Source organism: Cryptotermes secundus, unplaced genomic scaffold (assembly GCF_002891405.2).
Source record: "Cryptotermes secundus unplaced genomic scaffold, Csec_1.0 scaffold706, whole genome shotgun sequence".
Classification (NCBI taxonomy): domain Eukaryota; kingdom Metazoa; phylum Arthropoda; class Insecta; order Blattodea; family Kalotermitidae; genus Cryptotermes; species Cryptotermes secundus.
In genome coordinates this window covers 352,862-377,439 of record NW_019727104.1, presented here as the reverse complement: position 1 = coordinate 377,439, position 24,578 = coordinate 352,862, and the positions used below count along the sequence as shown (strand labels likewise).

Below are 24,578 nucleotides of genomic sequence, written 5' to 3'. Positions count from 1 at the left end.
TCCACCAGCAGATGGATAATCCCTGCGAAATACAGCACAAAAACGCAGAAAGGGGTGGAATCCTTATTCATGTGTGGAGCTTCATTGGTATTTAACCCCACAGCTCCACCTGAATAATTATTCACACTCCTCTTGCCACGCTGATGTGGTGGTCCCCAGGTTGCCGACGAAGATGATGGTTCTTTGTCGAAATCAATTTCTGATTCACTTTCCTCAACGCCACTCTCAGAATTGTCGGTACAACAATCTGATTTGGAGTCGTTTATGAGTTGAAATATGTCAGCGTCTTCCAAACGAGACGTCGCCATGGTGTGGGCTGACAACTTCACTGAATAGCTAGCTTTGAAAGTTATGACACTGTTTGGCTGTGGCATAAAGACGGTAGCCTTGGAGGTTCCTATAAAAACTAACTCAGCACTGTCAGAACAGAGAACTCGTTGTGTAGCTATAAGCGATAAAAAACAATCAGGATTCTTATGAACGAATAGATACTCGCCGACACCTCTGCATACCGAAAGAACGTATGTGTATATACACTGACACACGCAGGCCTAAGCCCCGGCTAGCGCATCTGCTGTGTTGCCGCTTCAGCAGCATTCATACTTGCAAGAACTGTATGAATTCTTGTAGAGATACGACATATTGGGGAATATTTAAGTCGGAATCAGTATAAAAATTTTTACACATTTTATAAAGTCTGTAAATTACAATATCTGATTCTATATTCTTTCTAGAAAAAAGCAGCGTTTATTTGGTTCGTTTATCACAAAAATTGTAGAAATCACAGCAATTTTAGTAAATGATTACAGTTTTTATTGCTTTATAATTGCGGGTATTTAAATTAAATCCGTCCCGCAGCCATTACCAGAATTTAAAGGGCCGTCTCTTAAAGGTTAATATCCCAAATATTAAGTTTTTTGTACTGCTTAATAAAGAATGCCAGTGAGATCACGCTCCACTTCAGAAACTTCAGCAGAGATGGGGGTTCCAATTGCAGTCACCTAGGTGATCAATGTGAAGCAAAATGAAGATGAACCAATCTGGAGACAGGACCTGGAGAAACAAACTTACAGCTCCTCCCACTATCACTCCCATTGGCTTGGTCTCAGTTCTGATGATGGGAACAGAGACAGTCCCTGAAATGTTGGTAATCTTTAACCGGCTGACATGGATGGTAACCTGAGAAGTTTTATCAACAGGAAGTTTTTTATTTCCTTCACTAATATGTAGCAGTCAGTAAATTCTGCTGATCAGTCATTTCCCCATGAGGTACAAGCATAACTGCACCTACCCCTGCTGCTTTAACATATTTCCAACATACGAGTATCTGTCATATTAACAGAGTTCTATATACCCACACCAGTTAAAAATTTATTCTTCAGCATCTGTGGAGAAACATGAGAAGAGTGTAGGAGAAAATATTAATGAATAAGTTATAAGATGCTCACTCATCACAGATAAGCAGGGGAGTATGTTTGTTGAGCTGTGTTGATAACATATTGATGTTTTAAGTACAGAACAACAAATATGAAATTTGATGGAAATGAGCTGATAGTTCTCTGTGGCTGTTATTAGGGAAGTTATGTTTAAGGCCATCATTACTTTGGAGGTTGTCAGTTTATGATCTGCAAAATCTGTGTGACCCTGGTCAGCACAATTCTGTGATATTGAAATATCAGTATTTCAATATCACAGAAAGTATCCACAAAAATGTAACCAATGCATTTTTTTTTCAGCCTTCTCTGGTTCTTTCATAGGACAGTCACTTCTGAAGAAACATCTTCCTTATGGTAAAAATGCTCACATTCTAGTATCAAGTGTTCTGGCAACAGGAGTTTCTTACCAGGTGACCACACATCGGACGAAGTGTTGTCAGGCTGCATGGATGGCAGCAGAAGATAAGCATACATACATAAAGGAGAGTTCTGTGACTGAAGACTCATCTGCATGAGCCCAAAGCTGTGTGGCATACTGAATTATAGAGACACAGTAAACAACATTTTGTTTTCTCCATGTGTTAAACATTATTTCATAGTACCTTTATAAAGTCTGTGAAAATGAGACCTCTCCATAATATTGTAATTTGTCTCCAGTACAAGTTTCTGAATAGGAACTTACTTAGCTTTCATAGATATGATAGACATTTCTCATTGGATAATTGTTGCACAAGAAAGAAAATGGAAGCTGTAAATTTTGTAACTTTTCAGAGGGAGCTGAAAATTCAAGGATACCGAAGATTTACTAACATCTCCAGTTTAACTAGTGTAAATGCTTCATTCTCTAAAATGAAATATACTTCCTTTAATACCGGTACAGAATTATCTGGTCAGTATAAAACATCAAGTATAAGTTGTCCTACATCTTATATGAGGACAGGAAGTCAGGGTTTTTTTTCTGGTAAACATATTTTGAAATATCAAAAGAATGTTAAGGATACAGACAACTTTGATGAGTGTGATGATGAACCTGAAGACTTTGAGGATGAAGAATATGGTGATATGGTGAAACGAGTCCTGCATTTACCAGAGATGGGCCATCAAGTACTTGTTGTTCAGCCATATGTAAAATGGGGTTCTGCTAAGAAACGCAGTACCACACCAGAACTCCAGTTGGCTGAAGCTGTTGCTCTCATTGGCACATTACAAAGATGGAAAGTTGTTGACAAAGTTAGTGGACACATGCTTTTGCCTATAATGTTCATGGTTGTTGTTGTATGGAGATATAATATAGTGCATTTAATATTTAATTAATGTGAACAAATGTTTCAGGTGAAAATAGCACTCTACTCTTTAGGAAAGAAATCGTTGTTTGGAACAGGAAATTTGGAAATGCTGAAAAAAAGGATTTGCAAAGACAAACAAATAACAGCTGTTTTTATTAGTACAGATATTTTACGAGGAATTCAGCATAGGTAATTATCTTTCTTTGAAGTGTAGGAATTGTAGAATGGATTAGTTATTCTTGAAAATAATAGGGTGCAAAGGTTTGTTCAGAAATTTATCCAATTGAAATAGAGAAAGAAATATTTTTTAATTGTAACACTGAATTTACTGTAACATACTGTGTAGCGACTTTCTATAATATGAAGTCAGATGCTCATTGTTGGGGAAATAAATTTTTATTAAAAATGTGCTGTAAATACATAACAAAATTTCCCATCATTCTTAGTGAAATCTGCATTATTTGATTATTATTTCAGTATAATATGACCAATCTAAAAGAGAAAGCTGTTCTTGCTAACAAGATGGAACTCAAATTTGATAGAATGTTGTCACTAACTGTGGTTGAAAAACTCTTAATTAAATTTTTCCTAAACAGGGAATTGGAAGAAGTATTTGGGGTACCTGTTTATGATCGATATATGGTGGTAATTCAGATTTTCCGAGAGCATGCAATTACTAAGGAAGCAAAACTTCAGATCGCCATGGCTGAGATTCCTTACTTAAGGTATATATATTAGAACTGTTTATTTCCTCTCCAGATATAATTTTTTGTTTGCACTCTCAAAACTTTATTCCAAATTTGTTAATTTTGTCTTATGCAGAAGTGATTGTTCATTGTGTGTTTTCAGTTTTTGTCTAAAATATTATTTCTCCATATATTTTAGAAGTGGGTCTAGAAACCCATAAAACATTGTAGTGATATTAAAAGGTTTTGAATGTACATTCAGTTCAGAATTTAAGAAATTAAGTGTTTACTGAAGTGCAGTTACATTTCATAGTGCCTGGCAGGAAATATTAATAAAAATATAGAGTTAATAATTGCTGGAATTGTCCTCTAAGGTGGATGTCAGTCTCCTGTTTGCTTAAAATGTGAATACATCTACAAATATACAAATTACCTGCAGTAACATGAATGAATCCATTACAAAACACTGAAAGGGGAATTCTTTTAGGCTGTCACTGGAAGTGTTACTAGTTTTTTTCTGAACTAATATGCCATAATACAGAAGTTTGAAGTGTGTATGAAATATAGTTGTTTCAGAGAGTATTTATAATGTCATGCCCCAAATTTACGTGTTCCATCCATTTGTGTATGACAAAAATGTGTGATTTGTTAGAAGGGTAATTAATCTGGTATTTTCTGTTGCTCACTTCGGGTCATATTTGCACTTTCTATATAAATTTTAATAAGAATTTGTAGCCTCTAATTTAATTGAAACCCATTTGTCATGGATGATAGGTGGATACAGTGAGGCTAATAGGATCTGCTTCATTAGTGTGAAGTCTGTCTCTGTTATAAACTATGAAATTGCTTACCATCTTCTTTAAGCTCAGAGAAAGTGGTATGTGGTGAACACATGGTCATATATAAGAGATGAACTTGTCACAGTCCTTGTGGGTGATCAGCAGGGACTGGATTTTTATGCCCTAATAATCCCTTAAATATGTATGCATTTATGCATGAAAAACTGGCTTTCATCATATAACTTGTGGCATCAGTCACAAAGAGCAATACGCGCTCATACTGAATACCATTTGGCCATAGTAAATTCATGGAATTGATAACAAATTCAGAAACTGTGGAGCTATTTGTGGTTTCAAATTGCTCTACCGCAAGAAGATATGGGGTAGACTGTTCATTCTTATTAAAGGATCCAACTATACAATTTGCAATAAACCATCCCTCACAATCTTGTGTTTCATCGATTGATTCCCACACAAAATCTTGAATCTTATCTCTAATTCTTTCAATTGTAAGATCATAACACTGCTTCACGTAATTTTTGCGCGCACTAGATTCATCCGGCACTTTGCACTGTGTATACTTCTCTATGAAGTTTCTCAGAGTAGGATTGGTTAGTTTCCACAGCGGAATATCTGTTGCTAAAAAGGCTTCGCATAAATCAAAGGAAAACTGTGAAAAACTATTATTAGAAAATTCACTAAGCAATTTTTGAACAGAAGCACTTTTTGTGGATTTAATTTTAATATTCTCTTTGTGTATATTAGTGTTCAAATGCTGAAGCACTTGAAAGCATTTTTTCACAACCGTTTTCTCACACGCTCGGCAATAAAGAATTTCATTATCCGTACTTATCATCTCTCCTTCGAACTCCTACTGATACAGCTGTAATTTAGTTTTCTGACTTACTTTCACTTTCGGCATGACTACAGGAAGCTAAACAAACTTAACTACAGACTAGGCACCACTAATGCGAATGGTCCCCAGCTTCAAATGAAGCAGTGTAGCAAACCTCATGGAGACTTCGGAAATAAATAAGTGAAGTCCCTTATCAGTTGAATAGTATTACGTTGATAGCAGCTACATGTGAACGCTTCCGACTGATCTCTTCACAGCCACTTTGATGGTACGCAGATGAGGCAAGTTACGATTAGAGGGATTGGGGAAGTTCCGTCCTGGATATTGCATCAGAAACATGAATCATGACAAAATGTTGAGTCAAATATGCAACATATTCTAATACGGAAAAGAAAAATTGTGTACACATGATCATGATTGAAAATTTGAACATAAAATTAAGAAATATATATGATAAACATTTTAAGAAGGAAATATGCAGTATAAATAGAGATCTTCGAAAATATGATGCTTATTCATAAAGCAGGCAAAATATGCATTTATATGCACTATCAAACCATGTCCAAACTTTAAGAAATGAAGTAATTCATACATATATCCAAATGAGCATGCTTTCTGGTTGCAAGAAAGAAGTATGCATTTGCATTCAAATCCAGTTCCTAGTGATCAGTCACATTAATATGGAATAAATTTGCAGAGTATTGGAGGCTGTTGCTGCCTCCAATGTTGATGGTGAAGGCAGAAACAGTCTCTGAATTGTAAGAAATTCATTCTGTATGATCCCAGCTGCTCCCAAAGAATACTTGTTGCACGGCTTCACAGAAGTGTGAAATAGGACCAGGTTACTCACACTGAAACATGAAACTTTGACACTTGGAATTCTGTAAAATTTGTTGTCAGGGTGCATGTTTCTGATGTCATATACTGTTATTGATTGAGCTCTGTAGACAACTGAAAGGCACTTTTTGCAGGATGAGAATAAAAGGCCTAGTTGAAGGGGCTGCAGATCATCATGGAGGTGGTGTATCATCTATAGGAGGTGCAGGTGAAACTCACATTGAAATTCGCAGAAGGTTACTGAACACTCGAGAAATGAAGTTGAAACGGATGTTGGAGAAAGTACGCAATCAAAGGACACTGTTGCGTAACAGGCGACAGAGACTTGAGTACCCAGTAATTGCTGTTGTCGGATACACGAACGCTGGTAATGATTTAATAAATTTGTTTAATTTTTATAATGTATTATAATTTCAGATATGAGTCTTTTTTATTTAATTTTAATCCATAAATTTTGTAAATGAATAAAATGAGACCCTAGAAGTCTGTCTATTATAAGTTTGTAATATTGCTTTGTTAAGTTAGGATACTGTATCTGCCCACATAATTTCTTGTACACAGTATATACAGGTGTGTCAGTGTGTCTATGGACTATTTTCAGAATAACTGTCTTGAATAGCTTGCCTGTTGTGGACAAGAGGCTAATAGGATTTGAATTTTTAGGGAATTTGTGGTCTGTACCAGGTTTCAGTAATGTTATGACCCTTGCTTCCTTCCAAGGAACAGAGGAACCTATTCCACATGGGTTCTTCCAATGGGTGTGCTTCAAGTGGCTGTCATATGCTTCATTTTGATGACATTGAAGCCTAAGTCCTCAAGGCTGTTGGAAATACCTTCCGCCAGTGTGTCTGGTGTAATGCGATGGATTACTGCCTCGATAGGCTTTTCAGAATTTGGGGAGATGGTAAAATAATGGAGTTTATTTTTCTCCAGGTAGGATTTCATGGCTGAATAATTTACCATTTCTTTTGTTATGGTACGGGTTCCATTTCACGTATTTCGGAACTCATACTCTCGTTTGATGTGTTCTTTTAAGTTGCTTTAGAGTTTAATGATGTTTGCAGTAGATGGCCTGCCTGATTTTCTGGGAGCCTCTTGGTCTTTTAGTGTGTTCTCTGCTCCAGTAGTCTTTGTGTCTGTGGCAGTGTTCTGAGAGTTGCGAAGAAGTTGCGAGTTAACACTGCTTTTGCAGCAAGCTTGACAGCTGTGGATGTTGGGACTGGTTTAGTTGAATTCTTGGCTCTGTGAGGTGCGTTGCTCCAATTGTCTCCATGCCCATGTCAGTAGTTCTGAGAGGTGCGAAGAAGTTGCGAGTTAACACTGCTTTTGGAAGCAGCTTGTCAGCTGCGGATGTTAGGACTAGTTTAGTTGAATTCTTGGCTCTGTGAGGTGCGTTGCTCCAATTGTCTCCATGCCCATGTCAGTAGTTCTGAGAGGTGCGAAGAAGTTGCGAGTTAACACTGCTTTTGGAAGCAGCTTGTCAGCTGCGGATGTTAGGACTAGTTTAGTTGAATTCTTGGCTCTGTGAGGTGCGTTGCTCCAATTGTCTCCATGCCCATGTCAGTAGTTCTGAGAGGTGCGAAGAAGTTGCGAGTTAACACTGCTTTTGGAAGCAGCTTGTCAGCTGCGGATGTTAGGACTAGTTTAGTTGAATTCTTGGCTCTGTGAGGTGCGTTGCTCCAATTGTCTCCATGCCCATGTCAGTAGTTCTGAGAGGTGCGAAGAAGTTGCGAGTTAACACTGCTTTTGGAAGCAGCTTGTCAGCTGCGGATGTTAGGACTAGTTTAGTTGAATTCTTGGCTCTGTGAGGTGCGTTGCTCCAATTGTCTCCATGCCCATGTCAGTAGTTCTGAGAGGTGCGAAGAAGTTGCGAGTTAACACTGCTTTTGGAAGCAGCTTGTCAGCTGCGGATGTTAGGACTAGTTTAGTTGAATTCTTGGCTATCTGTGAGGTGCATTGCTCCAATTGTCTCCGTGTTCATGTCAGTAGTTCTGAGAGTTGTGAAGAAGTTGCGAGTTAACACTGCTTTTGCAGCAAACTTGACAGCTGCGGATGTTGGGACTGGTTTAGATGAATTCTTGACTGTCTGTGAGGTATTATTAGAGATATCCTCTTGCGTCTCTTTACTTCATGGAAGTTACCGTCCTGGGCCATTGATGCCAGTGAGGTTATGTTTATTACATCAGTTTGTCCTTCCTGTTCAGTCACCTTCAGGACAGCCTTTGGTTCATTCAGTGTTACTGCGTACATGCCATAAAGAACACTGAAAAGCAGCTTCCCATCTAGAGCTTTGCAAAAGTTTGCTCTGTTCTCCATACTCTTCGCAATAGAGGTCCAGTTGGAGCTTTCCCTCACTTAAACCGGTGTGGATCTGGCAAGTATCTCAATGTCACTGAGTACTTTATATAGTTGTTGTACTTCAGAAGCTGCTTCTGAATATTTGTTCATGATGGCATGCCATCTCATTTCAGTGATGCCAGTATTTCTGGAATCCCATTACTGGGACATCTGTCATCTTGGTGTACACTGAAGTTCACCACTTGTTTTGTTCTGCACAGCACTGTGCACAACCACGGCTGGGGAGCAAACTCACTGATATTACCTTCACCAGATGGGGTTGGCCGTGAACACACTACATAAAATGAAGTCCGTAAAAACCACTCTGTCCATCACATGTTTCATTGAAATCACTTAATCCAAGCAAGACCTGGCGTTGCTGACTTACAACATTAGACTGCCATGAAGCTATACTGTGATGCTACATAGTGATAAACACAGAAAAACTATTAGATCTGTTAAGCTGGTTTACTTCCATTTGTGACCTATTAACTGACTCTCCGTTGTAGGTTTGCTACTTTGTAAAACTTAGAAGCTGAAATGGATAGTAATATAGCTTGGGAAACTAGTATGAGAGAGAATATCAAAATTTCTGCCAAAGAGAGTCTAGATTATTATGAACTGAAGAAGCATAAGCCATGGTTCGATGAAGGATGATAAGAATTCTTAGATCAAATGAGACAAACCAATTTGCAGTGGTAACAGGATCCAAGTGAAATAAATGAGAATAATCTGAATAATAAAAGATGTGAAGCCAGCAGACATTTCAGGAATAGAAAGTGGGAACACCTGAAAGACATTATTAGTGAGCTTGCAACAAACAGTAAGAACAAGAATATTAGAGACCTGTATAGAGGAAAAAATGACTTTAAGTGGGGTTACCAACCTAGAAGTAACTTAGTGAAGGATGAGAATGGTGATCTGCTTGCAGATTCCCACAACATTTTTAATATGTGGAAGAACAACTTCTCTCAGTTACTGAATGTACTCATACATAGGGTCAGTGATGTTAGGCAGATAGAAATACATACAGCTGAGCCATTACTACCTGATTCTAGTCCTTCTGATGTTGAAATTACTATCACAAACTTGAAAACATATAAATTGTTAGGTAGTGATCAAATTCCAGCAGAACTGAGTCAAGCAGGAGGCAAAACATTACAGATCCAAGAAGTCATTAATTATGTTCTGATTAAGGATGAATTGTCATATCAGTGGAAGGAGTCTATTATTGTACCAGTTCACAAGAAGGGCAATAAAACTGACTACAGTAATTACTGTGGGATATCACTGCTATCAACTTCATACAAAATTTTATCCAATATCCTTCTGTAAAGGTTAAGTCCACCTACAGATGAAATTATTGGGTATCATCAGTATGGATTTTGATGTAACAGATCAACTATGGATCAAATTTTTTGCATTCGTCAGACACTTTTCTTGGGGGGGGGGAGTACAATAAGACAGTACATCAGCTATTCCTAGACTTCTAGAAAACCTATGATTAAAATGTGTTTAAATGAAATATGTAGTAAAGTCTGTATGGATGAACATTTGTCTGATAATTTTCCTATCCTAAATGCCCTGAAACACTGGGACTGAAATGAAATGGGACACATCATCTCCTGGTTTATGGTGATGACGTGAATATACTGGGAGATAACATAGATGCCATAAAGAAAAGCACAGGAACTTCAATTAATGTTAGTAAGGAGGTTGGTCCAGAAGTAAGCACAGAGAACACTGAACATATTGTCACGTCTGTTAGTGACTATAGATGGGGAGTTTGATTGGATATTGACCAGGTATACATGCAACTTGGGACTATGAGTAATTGCAGTGCCACTGCTGATTTCCACACTTTACAAATCGTACGCCAAGTCTTCTCTGATCTGTAATATATTCACTAGACGTTTCCTGGTAGTGGTTTCTAAAAATGGCTGTCCCTTGTTTTGTGTTTGAGTCCTCTCTGACCGATGGCTCCTTTCCAAGTGGCTATTCTTGCAGTGGAATATCACATGTGATTCAAAGTGAGTCAGTCATGGCGTTGAGCCCCATTTAGGCCTCATGACCAGCTATTAATTACTGTTTGACAATTACAGTGTTGTTGTGGGGACACCCACTCTGATGAGAGGGCAGGTCTGTCATTTGTCATTGTCATTGTCTGCAGTAGTAAGTTATTTGTCATACTGTACAAGATATTTACATTTTACATGTTAATAAATGGTAGATGCAATGTACACAAGGTCTCTGTAAGTCCAGGCTCAGTAAGCAGATTATGCCCTATTTATAGTAGCTTCTGCTACAATGGCAGCCTAGTCACTTGTAAGGTCATATGCCTGACCACCGCCAAGTTTAAGCCTCTTGTACTTTCCATGTCAGGCTTCTCCTTCTCCATTAATATAGACATTTTCATTGTCATGATTTAGAATGATTTCTGCTTGTTTCCTGTGTAATTTTATCATATAGTCATATACGTACGTCAAAAGCGGCCTCCATAGTCTAGGGGTAACGTTCCCACCTCATGACTTAAGGTACGCAGGTTCAAACCCTACGGAGGTCGTGGAATTTTTAAGGGCGGAAAAATTCAGGGAATAAGTCCTCCAGGAGGGACTTTAAGCCGTATGTCCTGTGTCGTAGAATTACGACACGTAAAAGATCCTCATGTCTTAGGCAAAGTTTCCTGCCCAGGTAGTTTCCAATTCCTCCGGTAGATGGGGAAGTATCAGGGACCACTGCCAGAGAGGTGGCCAACCTCGCTGGCAGAATGGGGCTGATAGCGAGCACCAGTTCTGGAAGGGCATGGCGACTAGTAGAATAATTAAAGGGGGATGCACAATAGATTAAGAACTAGTCGCAGTGCATGGGAAAACCACCAGCTCCAAAATAATAATAATAATAATAATAATAATACATACATACATACATACATACATACGTCAGGTGGAAAGACCTGTGCATTTTGCAAACCAGTGTGCGCCTTGGAAAGTGGCTATTGTTACGGAGTACCTTGTTTTGCAGGTGCTGCAATTTAATTAGATGGGTGTAATTCCCAGGCAGGACAACCATATGTCATCACAGATCTAATGAGAGCTTTGTGGAGGGTTATTTTAACGTTAGCACTTTATTGCTCACTTTTGAATAAGGAATATAATCAAATAAATGTTCTGAAGGCCTTGGCTTTGATCATTTCTATGTCTGGTCTCCATGTAATTTTCTAATCAAAGATTACACCAAGATACTTTACACTATTTACAAATGGAATATATCTTCCATCCATTCAATGTAAGAAGAGACTCAGGTTGTCTAATTTGATAAGAGAAATAGATTGCCGGAGTCTTGTCTTCATTGATTTTAATGTTCCCACACTCATGCCAGGCTGCATTGGAGTTTTCTTGGAACATAGCCTTCCTTGTGTTCTCTCGCATAAAGACAGGTGTCGTCAGGTAGATTACCACCAATTGTTTGGGGGGGGGGATCATTTATGTAAAAGTTGTAGGGTGTGGGGGACAGGACGGAACCTTGTGGCACCCCTGCTTGCATTTCCATCGGCATAGACATTTTGCCTTCTACCAAAATTCTGAATTTTCTTTGTGAGAGGAATTAGCTAATAAGCTTAATGAAGCTGGTCGAAAATTGCAATTTAGGTAATTTATATAGCAAGCCAGGGTGCCATTTTGTATCAAAGGCTTTTTCGATGTCCAAGAACACTGCAGCCGTAGACATTTTATTGTTGAAATTAAGGATTACATGGTCTGATAGCCTCATACATTGCATGTAGTGCTGTGATGTGCTTGGAATCCAACTTTGTCTTCAGTGTACCTTTGGACTATTTTTTTAATTACTTTTTCAAACAGTTTGCCCATTGTGAGCAATAGGCTAATTGGATGTAATTTTTGTGGGAATTTAGAGGCCTTACCTTGTTTTGGTAAGGTTGTCACTTCTGCTTCCTTCCAAGACATGGGGAAATGTGAAAGCCAGATGCAGGTATTAATGAAGTGTGTTAAATGAACCAATGATCTCCTTTGAAGGTGCATGAGGCATTAATTTGGAATGCCATGAGTTTTGCAGGCCTTTCTCAATTTCAAGGAATTTATTGATTTCTGTAGGTCACATGGTCGCATTCCTTCGGTGCGGGTGATGGGGGACTGTTATATACAGCTTCCAGCGGAGCTTGCACTCTAGCCTCCACCCACCATTCATGGTTTTCGTCACACATGTCGTTGTGTGACCTTGTTTTCCAAGCAGTCAGCAAGTGCAATGGCTTTCTCTAACAGAAGAAATTGAGGCCTAAAGGTCCAAGAATAGCAGTTGGTGCCCTTGGTCCATCTTTCTGTAGGAGGGATTTTCCAGTGGGCCATATACTTTGTGGAGTGACCTCACAGCTGGATATTTTTGTTTCCCATCATTCAGGCGCCTTTTTCCGATCCATTCATCTGATTGATTTCATTACCCAGTTAACTGCTGTTTTACATGCTGGATCCCTGGTTCCTTGCCACAGTTTTCATAGCCTCTGCTTATGTTTTAACAATCGATCTAGGCCAGGAAGATTGTTGTTGATGTCTGAAAGTGTACAATTACTTGTTGACAACCTGTATGCCGAAGCAGTAGAGACTGTCAAGTCACACACTGCTTTATCAGCTTCTGCCCCTGAGTTAATTTTGATTTTAAGTGATACGTATAAATTCAGAGGTGAGGCTTTGAAACTGCTCAAAATCTCTGAATTTCTCAACAGGTTTCGAAAGATTCCTGATTTTTACGTGATCCAGTATGTGGAATACAACTGGTAGGTGATATGCATCCTAAATATGAGAAACGGGCATCTAACACTGATATTTTTGTGGACCACAGTATCCAGCACGTCACCATTTGCCGCAGGGGAATAATGAGTGGGGTATTGTGGAGCTGAAATTTTGAATTGATTGACCTCAAATAAATGTAACAGTTCCTTGCCTGAAGGGTTTGAAACTGCACTATTCCGAAATGGGTGCTTAGTATTCACGTCACCTGCCAAACTAGATTTACATCTAAAGCTTAAGAGCTTGGTGATGTGAGCATGACTCCAAGCACTGCGAGGAGATTTATAAACAGCTGCAAGTAAGACTTCACTATTACGAGTAGATCTGCAGACCCCTGTCGCTTCTACTGAAACAAGGGATGACAGGCCTGCATGGTTGTAGGGAATGCCTTTTTTTAACTGAAGTGGCAGTTCTGCCTTTTCTGCCTGAGTGGCAGTCAGTTGTACAAAAGTGGTAGTTTGGAATAAAGAACCTCTCATGAGGTTTCAGATGTGTCTGAGCACAGGGCCACATGTACGTGTAGAATTTGCAGTTTTCTACTGAGCTCACAGAGCTGCCTCCCTGTGCAGTTTGCATTAAGTGCTATGACTTTGATGGGCCTATGAAATCTAGCGACCATTACGCTTCATGAGATTTGAGACATTTTTGGTAATGGCCACTGTTTTGTCCTCTTCTGACACAGCACCATTGACCTCTGTTATAAAATGCTCTACTGCACTCACTACTCTCAACATATTGTCCAGAGGTTGACTGTTTACATGTGGAGTCTGGACTGACTGACTTGTTTCTGGATGCTGTACAGTAGTCGTGCTGTAGTCAGAACTGTCACAGGTACCTGGCATGCCTGAGGCCACTTCTGCTCTCTGCTACCTCGAAGTGCTGCCGTGAAGGACACCCTTCCCATTCTGGTCTTGTGTATCCTCTGGGAATTCTTTTTCTGCAGCCCCAATAATTGATGGGATGGGGCTTTTCTCCTTCTGCCAGCCAGCAGTTGCAGCAAGCTGGGGTGGAAGATGTGTTCCCCTTCTCGGAGCAATCCTTGTGCAGGTATCTGCCCCCGCAATACAAACATTGGGGAGGCTGAGTAGATAATGAAAAGTTCAGTCCAGTGTGACATGCGAGTTTACAACACTTCAGTCCTCATTCACCTTACATGTTTTGATTCAAAAGAATCATCTTCAGAGGTACACCACTACGATAAGGAAACACTGTCACATAAGAAATTTTAACAATATGCACTTTAGATATGACTAATGCTCTCTATATAAATTTGATTACGGTTGGTTTTGATGTTTGTCTTAGGCACTCACAATGGCGCTTCTTGAAGTGTAGATTTACTTATGATGAGTTTCTTTTAGTGTATTCTGACTGGGATTTTTCCACTGTGCGCAATATGGTGTTCACATTTCCATACAGTAGCCTCCCAGTGTATTTAAAATTGTATTAAAATTTCCATGTAAAAAATTAGTTATTATATTTAAATATCTTGAGCCGACATTGGTTCATGTTGTTTTCCTCCTGATGGTGGGAGATGTCGTTTATTTCTCTTGATTTTATGTTCTGTAAATATATTATTATATTAGTTTTTTATTTTATTCTATCTTATATAGTTATATATAATGCTTTTAGGTTTATTAACGTGTCTAGTTAGGGTTTACCTTATTATTAGTAGTGTAGTTCATGTGTGTGCTGTGTCGTTTGTACTGTTTTGAATAGTGCTGTGTCTCATATTATATTCTTCCTGTGTTTATGACGTTGAAGAGGGTGTGTTCGAGTGATGTATAATAAGGTCAAACATGTTGTTTTGATTGTTTGTTTCCCTTGTTTGTCTCTGTTCATCTATCAGTTTGTTGTGTTTGTTGTAGTAGTATATTTGGAATTCCTCTCTTATATTCATTATATTACCCTTATTAGCTTTTTCGATGATTTCCATGACCGTTGATATTGGTCTGTATTGATGACGATTGTTTAGTATATGTTGGGCGTAAGCAGATTCATCTTTATTTAATCTACACTTCAAGAAGCGCCATTGTGAGTGCCTAGGACAAACATGAAAACCAACCGCAATATCAAAATTTATATAGAGAGCATTAGTCATATCTAAAGTGCATATTGTTAAAATTTCTTATGTGACAGTGTTTCCATATCATAGTGGTGCACCTCTGAAGATGATTCTTTTGAATCGAAACATGTAATGTGAATGAGGACTGAAGTGTTGTAAACTCGCATGTCACACTGGACTGAACTTTTCATTATCTACTCTGTAATTAATAGTGTGACGGTTCAAAATGAGACAAGTTAAATTGGGGAGGCTGTTTGCAGTTTGCCCAAATGCAGCCGAATTTCTGGCAATTGTGGCACTGCACAAGAGCATTCTGGGCTCTATATGCCTCCACCCTGATAGAACTGTGGCAGAGGCTTGGCAAACAGAAAATTTCCTGTGACTTTGGCATCCTCAGCAAGGTTACTAGGAAAAGGGGCATGTTTATGATTTTGGATTCCTCAGGAGATTACCAATGGGTTGCTGTCATCTGCTTGACGCTAACCATGTTGAAGCTGAGGCTCACCAGCAGGGGTGTTGTGTGGCAAATGGCATATAGCCACCTTTATGGGCTTCTCAGAATTTGGGAAGAAGGAGAAGTAGGACAAGTTGTGTCTTTTGAAGTGGCATCTGACAGACTGGAAATCTGCCATGCCTTTCGTGATGACTCCTGTTCTGTTTCTTGTGCCACAGAACTCAAAGTGTTCACTTACCACACCTTTCAGCTGCTTTTGCAACTGGATGAGGTTGACGGCAGATGTTAGGACTATAGGGGGTGGTCGCCACACATGATGAGGCCTCGGTGCTGGCAGAATCTGAGTCTGTGTCAGTCGCTCTGAGTGGAGCAAAGAAGTTCCAGGTGGTGACTGTAGTCGAGGAGGTGCTTATGGATGGAGGCATTTTGGCCTGCACTGCCGCTTTCTTTACAGTTTTGGCGGTCTCTTTGGTGCTCTGCCACTTATGCCTGGAAACTTCATGGACACCTTCCTCCTGGTTTGGTTTCCCTATGCCTTTTCTGGTTTTATTTTCCTCAGAGAGGATGCTTGCCTTCAGCAAGTCCTTTAACTCGTTGATAGTAACTGTATATGTACTGTACAGGGCACTATAGAGCGTCTTCCCAGAGAGAACTTTACAGTAGTTGGTACAGTTTTCTTAGACCTTGTTGACGATGGATGTCCAGTCATGACTTTCTCCCACTGAAGCTGGAGTGTACCCTTCCACATCCTCGATATCACAGAGTACTTTAAACAGCTGCTTCACCTGTGCTTCCACATTGGGCTATTGTCTGACTAACTTCTTCTTATTCTACCATCAGTGTTTTACATTTGTTTGTCCAAAATGCCTTGTATCCTGGCACTGGGACATCTGTCATCTTGGACAGGAGTCTCCTTCCATAATTTTAGCCCACTCTTGTCTGTTGATCCACTGAGCTAACCACACTGAAGGATACTGTCCACTGCCACTCCTGAACTCCAGTGTCAACCACTAACCCACTCACAGAATGAGCTGCATGGCCACTTGTGATGAATGCAAATTTTCCGAAGCAATGACTGTTCCATTGTGACCATCACTCACTCTCACTCCTGTCACCTCTATTCCTTGCCAGTCCACTTGACCAATCTCCTTACTCATTGATTCCTTCCAGTGCTCCACCAACAAACAATCTCACTAACCACTCAACTCTTCAAATAACAGTAACCTCAGTTCAATTTTTTTATTTTTTCTCATCCTTTTGTCTGTCTGCCCTTGCTTCAGTTGTCCTCCTTGTAACCCCTTGCATGGACTGAGTAGCAAACGCCATTTCCAACAGTACTTCTGTTGTTGCTGCGGGAACGTGTGCACTAAGCTGTTGCCTAGAAACGCTTCTACGCACTACAGTATGTTGCTATCTCATCACCAAAATGCAGAGCAATATCACGACAGAAAGACAGCTAACAGATCCTTTGAAAGTATAGCACAGTTCAACTATTTTGGAGCAACAGTAACAAATCAAAATTTAATTCAGGTAGGAACTTAAAAGGAAATTAAATCCAGGTATAATGGTCAGCCATTCCATCTGGAACCTTTTATGTTCAGGTCTGCTGTCTAAAAACAAAAATTAGAACACACACAACTATAATTATGCCTGTGGTTCTGTATTGGTGTGAAAATTGGTCTCTGACATTAAGGGAGGAATGTAGACTAAGGGTGTTTGAGAATAGGTTGCAGAAGAGAATATTTGGACCAATGAAAGATGAAGTGACAGGAGGCTGGAGAAAACTGCATAATGAGGAGCTTCATAACTTCTGCTCTTCTCCAAGTATAATTAGAATGATGAAGTCAAGGAGGATGAGGCAGGCAGGTCATGTAGCATGAATGGGGGTGAAGATGAATGCCTATAAGATATTGGTGGGAAAGCAAGAAGGAAGGAAACCATCAGGATGGCAAAGATGTAGGTGGGTGGATAATATTGAAATGGATTTTAGAGAGTTAGAATGGGGTGGTATGGACTGGATTCTCAGTGCTCCTACATTTTCAGCTCTTAACTCTGTTTGCAGTCTCTTCTTTTGTTTCGGAGGGGGCCAGTCCCTCCACAGTGTTCAGTCACTCACTTTTCGAATCCTGACTGAAAGCTCAGCTCTTTGCTTCACTATCTCCAGCACTAGGGCCTTCCTGTAGATCCTGCTGTATGTCCTCTAGCTCCTCAGATGTAGTTCCTTCTTTAAGCCTTGGAACCTTATTCCATTGCTGCCTTGCGGTTGGGCCATCATCTCTTCCCAGATGTCTGTCCTTTCTGGGTTCTTGGTGCAGCCTTGTCCTTTCTTTGTATCTGACAACAGTGTCCCTTAACGCTGTGTGTCATCTATCTATAGGTGGCAACCAATTTCTTCTGGGATCTGCCATTGCCATGGGTCCTTTTCTTTGGCTTTTGGCGGCACCCTACAGCTAGATTCTGGTCCCCATGCTGCTTCTTCTGTGCTCTGACAGGTTTCATTGTGGCCTCTTCCTTTGGGACCTTGTCATTCTATGCTATGGACTCATCTCCAGTGAGGTTGGCTCCTTACTCTCCAGACAGGCCTCCACTGCTTCTTTACAGGCTGTCATCTCTTCTCACCAGGCTTGCATTTCTTGTAGCTGGGCTGGCATCTATCTCCTCTTGCATGACCAGCAAGCATGCCATTATTTGCTCTATTTCCATAGTATGCAACATAGCAATCAAGATCCAGTGGAGTATCTAATCTGACCACTTCTGAAACCAGAATGTCACGATATAGGGGTGTGACTATGGACAGGGTATGGATTGGTGAATGGATTTAATGACCACTTGTATGCACTTTTCTGAACTATAAGTAATTATAACACTATTACTGAGTTCCACACTACAAAATACCCCATGCTAAGTCTTCTCTGTCTGCTTTTGCTATTTGTTGCTTGGTATCAGCTCTCAGCAGTGGCTATTCCTCTGCAGTATGTTCACGAGATGTTTTCTGGTAATGCATCTTAACAGTGGAGGTTCTTCAGCTTCCATGGTCACTTCATTGTTCGCTGGATAACAGTCCACCCCTGAACTTGTAGCACCATCTTCTCAGCCTCCCTTGTAGAGCCCAGCTCTTGACTAACTCCAGAACTCGACTGCCAATTCTCAACTGAACTCTTCTTTATATCCACTTTGTATGGACCGAGTATAAAATGCTGTTTCCAACCCCTATTAATGTAGGCATGTCTGCGGATCTGTTGCTTAGAAATGGGTTGCGTAACCCCGTTGTTCTGTTGCATGTGTGTATGTTGTGGGTGTTATGTAGCAACAGCCGCTGTTAGCAGAGTCACTGCTTAGCAATGGGGCTGTGTGCCCCAATATTGTTTCCGTATAGCGTTTGGGACGTAAGTATAATGTTGTTTGAACATTTAATATTCATTGTTAATACTGGGTGTAATCCAGGGAGTGGGGGCAGATGCTTAGTTTGTCATTTCCTCCCCCCACTGGCATCCATTATTCAGACATATATTTTTACCTCCCTTGGTTTACTGGATGACCAGATTCAGTTGTATTATACTAAATGGGCCCTAAGCTGTTTTAATGCAAGTAAGTAGGCGATTACTACATCATTGTACTTGCATTGTTCTTTTGATTTGTTAACTCTCTTAAGGGCTGACCAGATTTGATCTTTTAAATAAGCATCCACACATATGATCTGCACTAACTTCATCTGTTTATGGAGTTAACCTTTCCAAAAGAGTGCTGGATAAAAGTGTGTCACATCACTTAGCACTCCATTCTTTTCACTGATCTGGGAGGTTTGTTCCGAACAGGATATGTTAAAAAGTTCTTGAATCTCACGATGTAATGCTTAACCTCCCACTTGGGTTCCTTTATCAGATTTTGACCAATATCAGACAGTATGTTTTCATCTTTCTAATAGCAGTTTCAGCTTCATGAAAGAAGCTATAAGCATTCAATAAAGACTAAACAACACACATTATCTGTACCAAAATTCATGAAGCTGATGATCTTGCAATAGATAATTGAAGTAATTCTGTCCTCCTGTCATACATATCATTCGTATCACCACTTGTATCTGCAATATGTGCATGCACATTCAGAACAGTAATGTCACACACCTTTCATTGTTGTGGCATCCTGTCACCAACACACTGTCCTCGTAATTGTTGATCTGGTTCCTGTCCCTAACCGATAATAAACAATCCCATTTCATAAAAGAGACATGCAATTGTCCCTACATTTCAACTGTGTTTTATGTTTGATTTGCAGGTAAAACTTCTTTAATAAAGGCTCTGACGGGAGAGAGAGAATTGGAGCCTAAGGATCACTTGTTTGCTACATTAGATGTTACAGTTCATGCTGGTATATTACCATCCCGTCTCAAGGTGCTGTATGTGGATACAGTGGGTTTCATTTCTGATATTCCTTCCAATCTCATTGAATCATTTGTGGCTACGTTAGAGGATGCTATGCTTGCGGTAAGTACTGTGTAGTATTATCATTAGCATTCAGCAGTAAATGAAGTCTGATGTTGCTTCATCATCTTCATCTTTAGTAGTCTGCCAGTGAATCCCCAGTTGTATAATCTGATAACTGAGTACCTCTCTTAACTAACTTCATGGGTCACAGTCCTTGAGGAAATGATAATTGTGCAGCAGACCAGTCACTTTTCTCTTATGTAGCCCAAAGGTTCAGTACAGTGATAAAAGAAAACCATCCAATACATGCAGTGGAACTATTAAATGAATTAAAAAAAATCCTAAAAATGCTCATAACGGGTACTCCTTGTCTCTGATAATGGTTGAAATACAAAGCTACAGCCTGTATCCCAGCTGCCTGTTCTGTATAATACAGTATGACACTGAGATTTACATCATGATGTCAATGTGGCAATAATTCTTCTTTGAAGTGATTATCAGAAGGATATGAAAATGTCATATAATTCAGTATTCTCATTGCAATAAGCATTATTGAAGTCACTGAGCTGAAAACTTGCTTGAACTCACCTAGCATGTTCTATTTCAACTTTCTGCTAAATGGGAGAGGTCACACTCACAGACACAGACCACTCATTCCACTCAGGTCTCACCCACATTCTACCCTATAGCACCCACAGACACAGACCACTCATTCCACTCACAAGAGTCACCCACAGTCTATCCTATAGCACCCACAGAGACAGATCACTCATTCCACTCACAAGTCTCACCCACATTCTACCCTATAGCACGCACAGACACAGACCACTCATTCCACTCACAAGAGTCACCCACAGTCTATCCTATAGCACCCACAGAGACAGATCACTCATTCCACTCACAAGTCTCACCCACATTCTACCCTATAGCACGCACAGACACAGACCACTCATTCCACTCATAGGTCTCACCCACATTCTACCCTATAATAATAAACACACTGGCTTGTATTAGCCTTCAGTAACAAATGCAATATGCAAAGATATTTAAATATCACAAACATGTACACTATATTATACGTTGTTTTAAATGCCACCATTGGAAAACATGCAACTTCTTGGTATTCTGTTTGTAAGCAATGGTTGTGAATGTACCATTACGGTATAATTAGCAGTTAAATATATGTTGTGTTGTTGCAGAAGAATTGTACTTGAATCTGTAACGGTTTATTTTTTCTATTAAGTGACACGTTTATGTGAACACACTTGTAATGGAAATAACTCTCTTTACAAGACACCTGGATAGGATCCGTATTGTCTCAGTTTCCTACACCTGCAGTGTACTGGTAGCAGTGATCTCATCACATTATGTCCATAACTAACTAAACTTATTTCAAGCGTTTTTCTTTATCTCACTCTCAGCGAGCTGTGTTCTATAAGTGGAGAGTTTATAATGCTTGTATGTCACATTGTATGTGAAGGGAGCCCTGTTGTTGTGTTCTTATTGCAACTCTGCCTAATGAATGAATGCTGATACATTAGTATCGATTGTCTTTGTGGATAATGTTGTGTAGATGGCCCTGTTAATGCTCTTCCATGACACACAACAGGATGCATACCATAAACTTTGCAGTAGCAATTTCAAACTCAAAAGGACTAGGATTAGATACTGATGGTGCATCTGTATATATTTCTGTCTTCCTAATATCACTGACCCTACATACATTCAGTAACTGAAAGAAGTGGTTCTTCCACTTGTTCAAAATGTTGTGGGAATCTGCAAGCAGATCACTATTCTAATCCTTCACTAAGTTAGTTCTAGGTTGGTAACCCCTCTTAAATTCATTTATTACACTATATAGGTCTCTTGTGTACTAGTTCTTACTGTTTGTTGCAAGGTCATTAATTTTGTGTTTCCTATATTCCTGGCTTATGCTTCTTCAGTTCATAATAACATAGACTCTCTTTGGTTGAAATTTTGATATTCCTCAATAGTTTCCCAAGTTTTATTAGTATCCACTTCAGCGTCTAATTTTTCCAGACTTGCGAACCTATTTCATATTTCAACACAGTACTGCTCTTTACCCTCTTGCCTCATTTAATTTCTTGAGATTGAACCTCTCCTTATGAACTCTGTGCATTGTTTGTTTACTCATTGACAGTCTCTCCAGGAATTTGTCTATCAAAATTGTTCAGTTTTGATTGTTAGTGTTTCCATCAGAAGATGTCCATGTAAATTTGTGGATGTTACAATGTGGGAACATTGTACTTTTTACAATAAGATCTTTGGATGTGGCAAAGTTTACTGTTCTAACTCCATTATCATTATTCATTTTGTGCAAACTGTCATTCCCAATTATTGGTTTGAAAATGTCTTCCCTACCTACTTTGTCATTGAAATCTAACAAAATTTTCATATGGTATTTAGGGAATTTATCATACACGTGTTCTAGTTTATTGTAGAACCTGTCCTTCATATTATCAATTTTATCCTCTGTTGGGGTATGAACCTTCAGAAGAGTGATATTACACCAGCGACATCTTAGTATTATGTATGACATACTATCATTAACAGTCACACAGTCACAAATAGTTGTGATACTACTCATAATTTCACCAATGTGCGCTAATGAAAGAAATGCACTATGTTAGTTTGCTTGGTCTTAGTATGTACTGTAACCTATTGTCTTCTTGCCTGTTGTCCAAAAACATNGGACACGAAAGACCGCCCGGACAAAGTGCGTGAATTGCGAAATCGGACTCTGCATTTCCGGATTTTTTGAGAATTCCACACGAAGGCAACATTCCGGCAGATGATGCAGGCGGGAAGACAGACACTCCATGCAGATGGTGGCCAAAAATTATGTAAGTAGGACATAATTTTCTACTTTAAAATTTAATTTTATATAACGTTGCCACGCGCGGACTCTGCGACACCATATGTAGTCATTCGTGCCGGTGACTTTCTTTTAAAGACGACATACGTTGTCTTTAGTCGTTTAAAGGTTAAGGTAGGAACATAGTCTGAGGGTGTTTGAGAGAAGTGTGTTGAGGAGAATATTTGGACCGAAGAGAGATGAAATGACAGGAGGTTGGAGAAAACTGCATAATGAGGAGCTTCATAACTTGTACTATTCTCCAAGTACAGGATGGGGCAGAGAAACTTCCTTTTTGTGAAGGGAGGGGAGGTCGCAGAAAAGTGGGGATAGGCTTGGCGAACGCAGTAGTCATGGAAGTTTAATACCCCTCGGTAGGAAACATGAGGTGGACGAGTGAGCAGCGTGCGTTTGCTGTCGAAGCTTATTTTTCGAACAACCATTCCTACGTGGCGATGCAGTGTGCATTCCGTACTCACTTCGGAATTAAGCCCAGAGGTCCGGTTCGTGACTGGAAATCGATTGTTTTGTGGGTAGAGAACTTTAGGACACCCGGGAGTGTGGTGAAAAAATCATCAGGACAACAGCAGACCGTTACAATGCCAGAAAATGTGGAGGAAGTTCTACAGTCGATTTTGAGATCTTAAAGATGCTCCGCTCGCAGACATGCAGTCACCCTAGACATATCCAATCATTCAGTGTGCCGAATTCTTCATGAATATCTTAATTTCCATCCTTGTAAGATGGTTGTGCAAGAATTGTGACCACGTGATTTCCAGAACGGAATAACGGCGTGTGAAACGTTATTGGAAACTTTACCCCCTGACGCAGTTGTTTTCTTTAGTGATGAGGCACATTTTCACCTATCCAGATATGTCAACAAGCAGAATATGCACTATTGGAGTGGTAACAATCCCAGAGAATTGTGACCACGTGATTTCCAGAACGGAATAACGGCGTGTGAAACGTTATTGGAAACTTTACCCCCTGACGCAGTTGTTTTCTTTAGTGATGAGGCACATTTTCACCTATCCAGATATGTCAACAAGCAGAATATGCACTATTGGAGTGGTAACAATCCCAGAGAATTGTGACCACGTGATTTCCAGAACGGAATAACGGCGTGTGAAACGTTATTGGAAACTTTACCCCCTGACGCAGTTGTTTTCTTTAGTGATGAGGCACATTTTCACCTATCCAGATATGTCAACAAGCAGAATATGCACTATTGGAGTGGTAACAATCCCAGAGAATTGTGACCACGTGATTTCCAGAACGGAATAACGGCGTGTGAAACGTTATTGGAAACTTTACCCCCTGACGCAGTTGTTTTCTTTAGTGATGAGGCACATTTTCACCTATCCAGATATGTCAACAAGCAGAATATGCACTATTGGAGTGGTAACAATCCCAGAGAATTGTGACCACGTGATTTCCAGAACGGAATAACGGCGTGTGAAACGTTATTGGAAACTTTACCCCCTGACGCAGTTGTTTTCTTTAGTGATGAGGCACATTTTCACCTATCCAGATATGTCAACAAGCAGAATATGCACTATTGGAGTGGTAACAATCCCAGAGAATTGTGACCACGTGATTTCCAGAACGGAATAACGGCGTGTGAAACGTTATTGGAAACTTTACCCCCTGACGCAGTTGTTTTCTTTAGTGATGAGGCACATTTTCACCTATCCAGATATGTCAACAAGCAGAATATGCACTATTGGAGTGGTAACAATCCCAGAGA

General features: G+C 39.8%; 1 protein-coding gene and 1 non-coding gene across 3 annotated transcripts in view; both read left to right on the top strand.

Moving 5' to 3' along the window:
• The window catches only part of LOC111864463, a 9,137-nt gene extending 7,313 nt beyond the window's left edge, over positions 1 to 1,824 (top strand). Inside the window, exon 3 of the transcript XR_002842801.1 lies at positions 1,737 to 1,824. This is a non-coding gene — a transcript (uncharacterized LOC111864463). The remainder of the gene's footprint in view (positions 1 to 1,736) is intronic.
• Positions 1,825 to 1,960: 136 nt separating this feature from the next.
• Positions 1,961 to 24,578, top strand: part of LOC111864462 (putative GTP-binding protein 6) — a 34,485-nt gene continuing 11,867 nt past the window's right edge. For both annotated transcript variants that reach the window (XM_033751433.1, XM_023851721.2), the window contains exons 1-5: positions 1,961 to 2,666; positions 2,769 to 2,911; positions 3,319 to 3,447; positions 6,015 to 6,247; positions 19,808 to 20,016. In XM_033751433.1, coding sequence (XP_033607324.1) covers positions 2,058 to 2,666; positions 2,769 to 2,911; positions 3,319 to 3,447; positions 6,015 to 6,247; positions 19,808 to 20,016 — 1,323 coding nt within the window. In that variant the 5' untranslated portion in view covers positions 1,961 to 2,057. The remainder of the gene's footprint in view (positions 2,667 to 2,768; positions 2,912 to 3,318; positions 3,448 to 6,014; positions 6,248 to 19,807; positions 20,017 to 24,578) is intronic.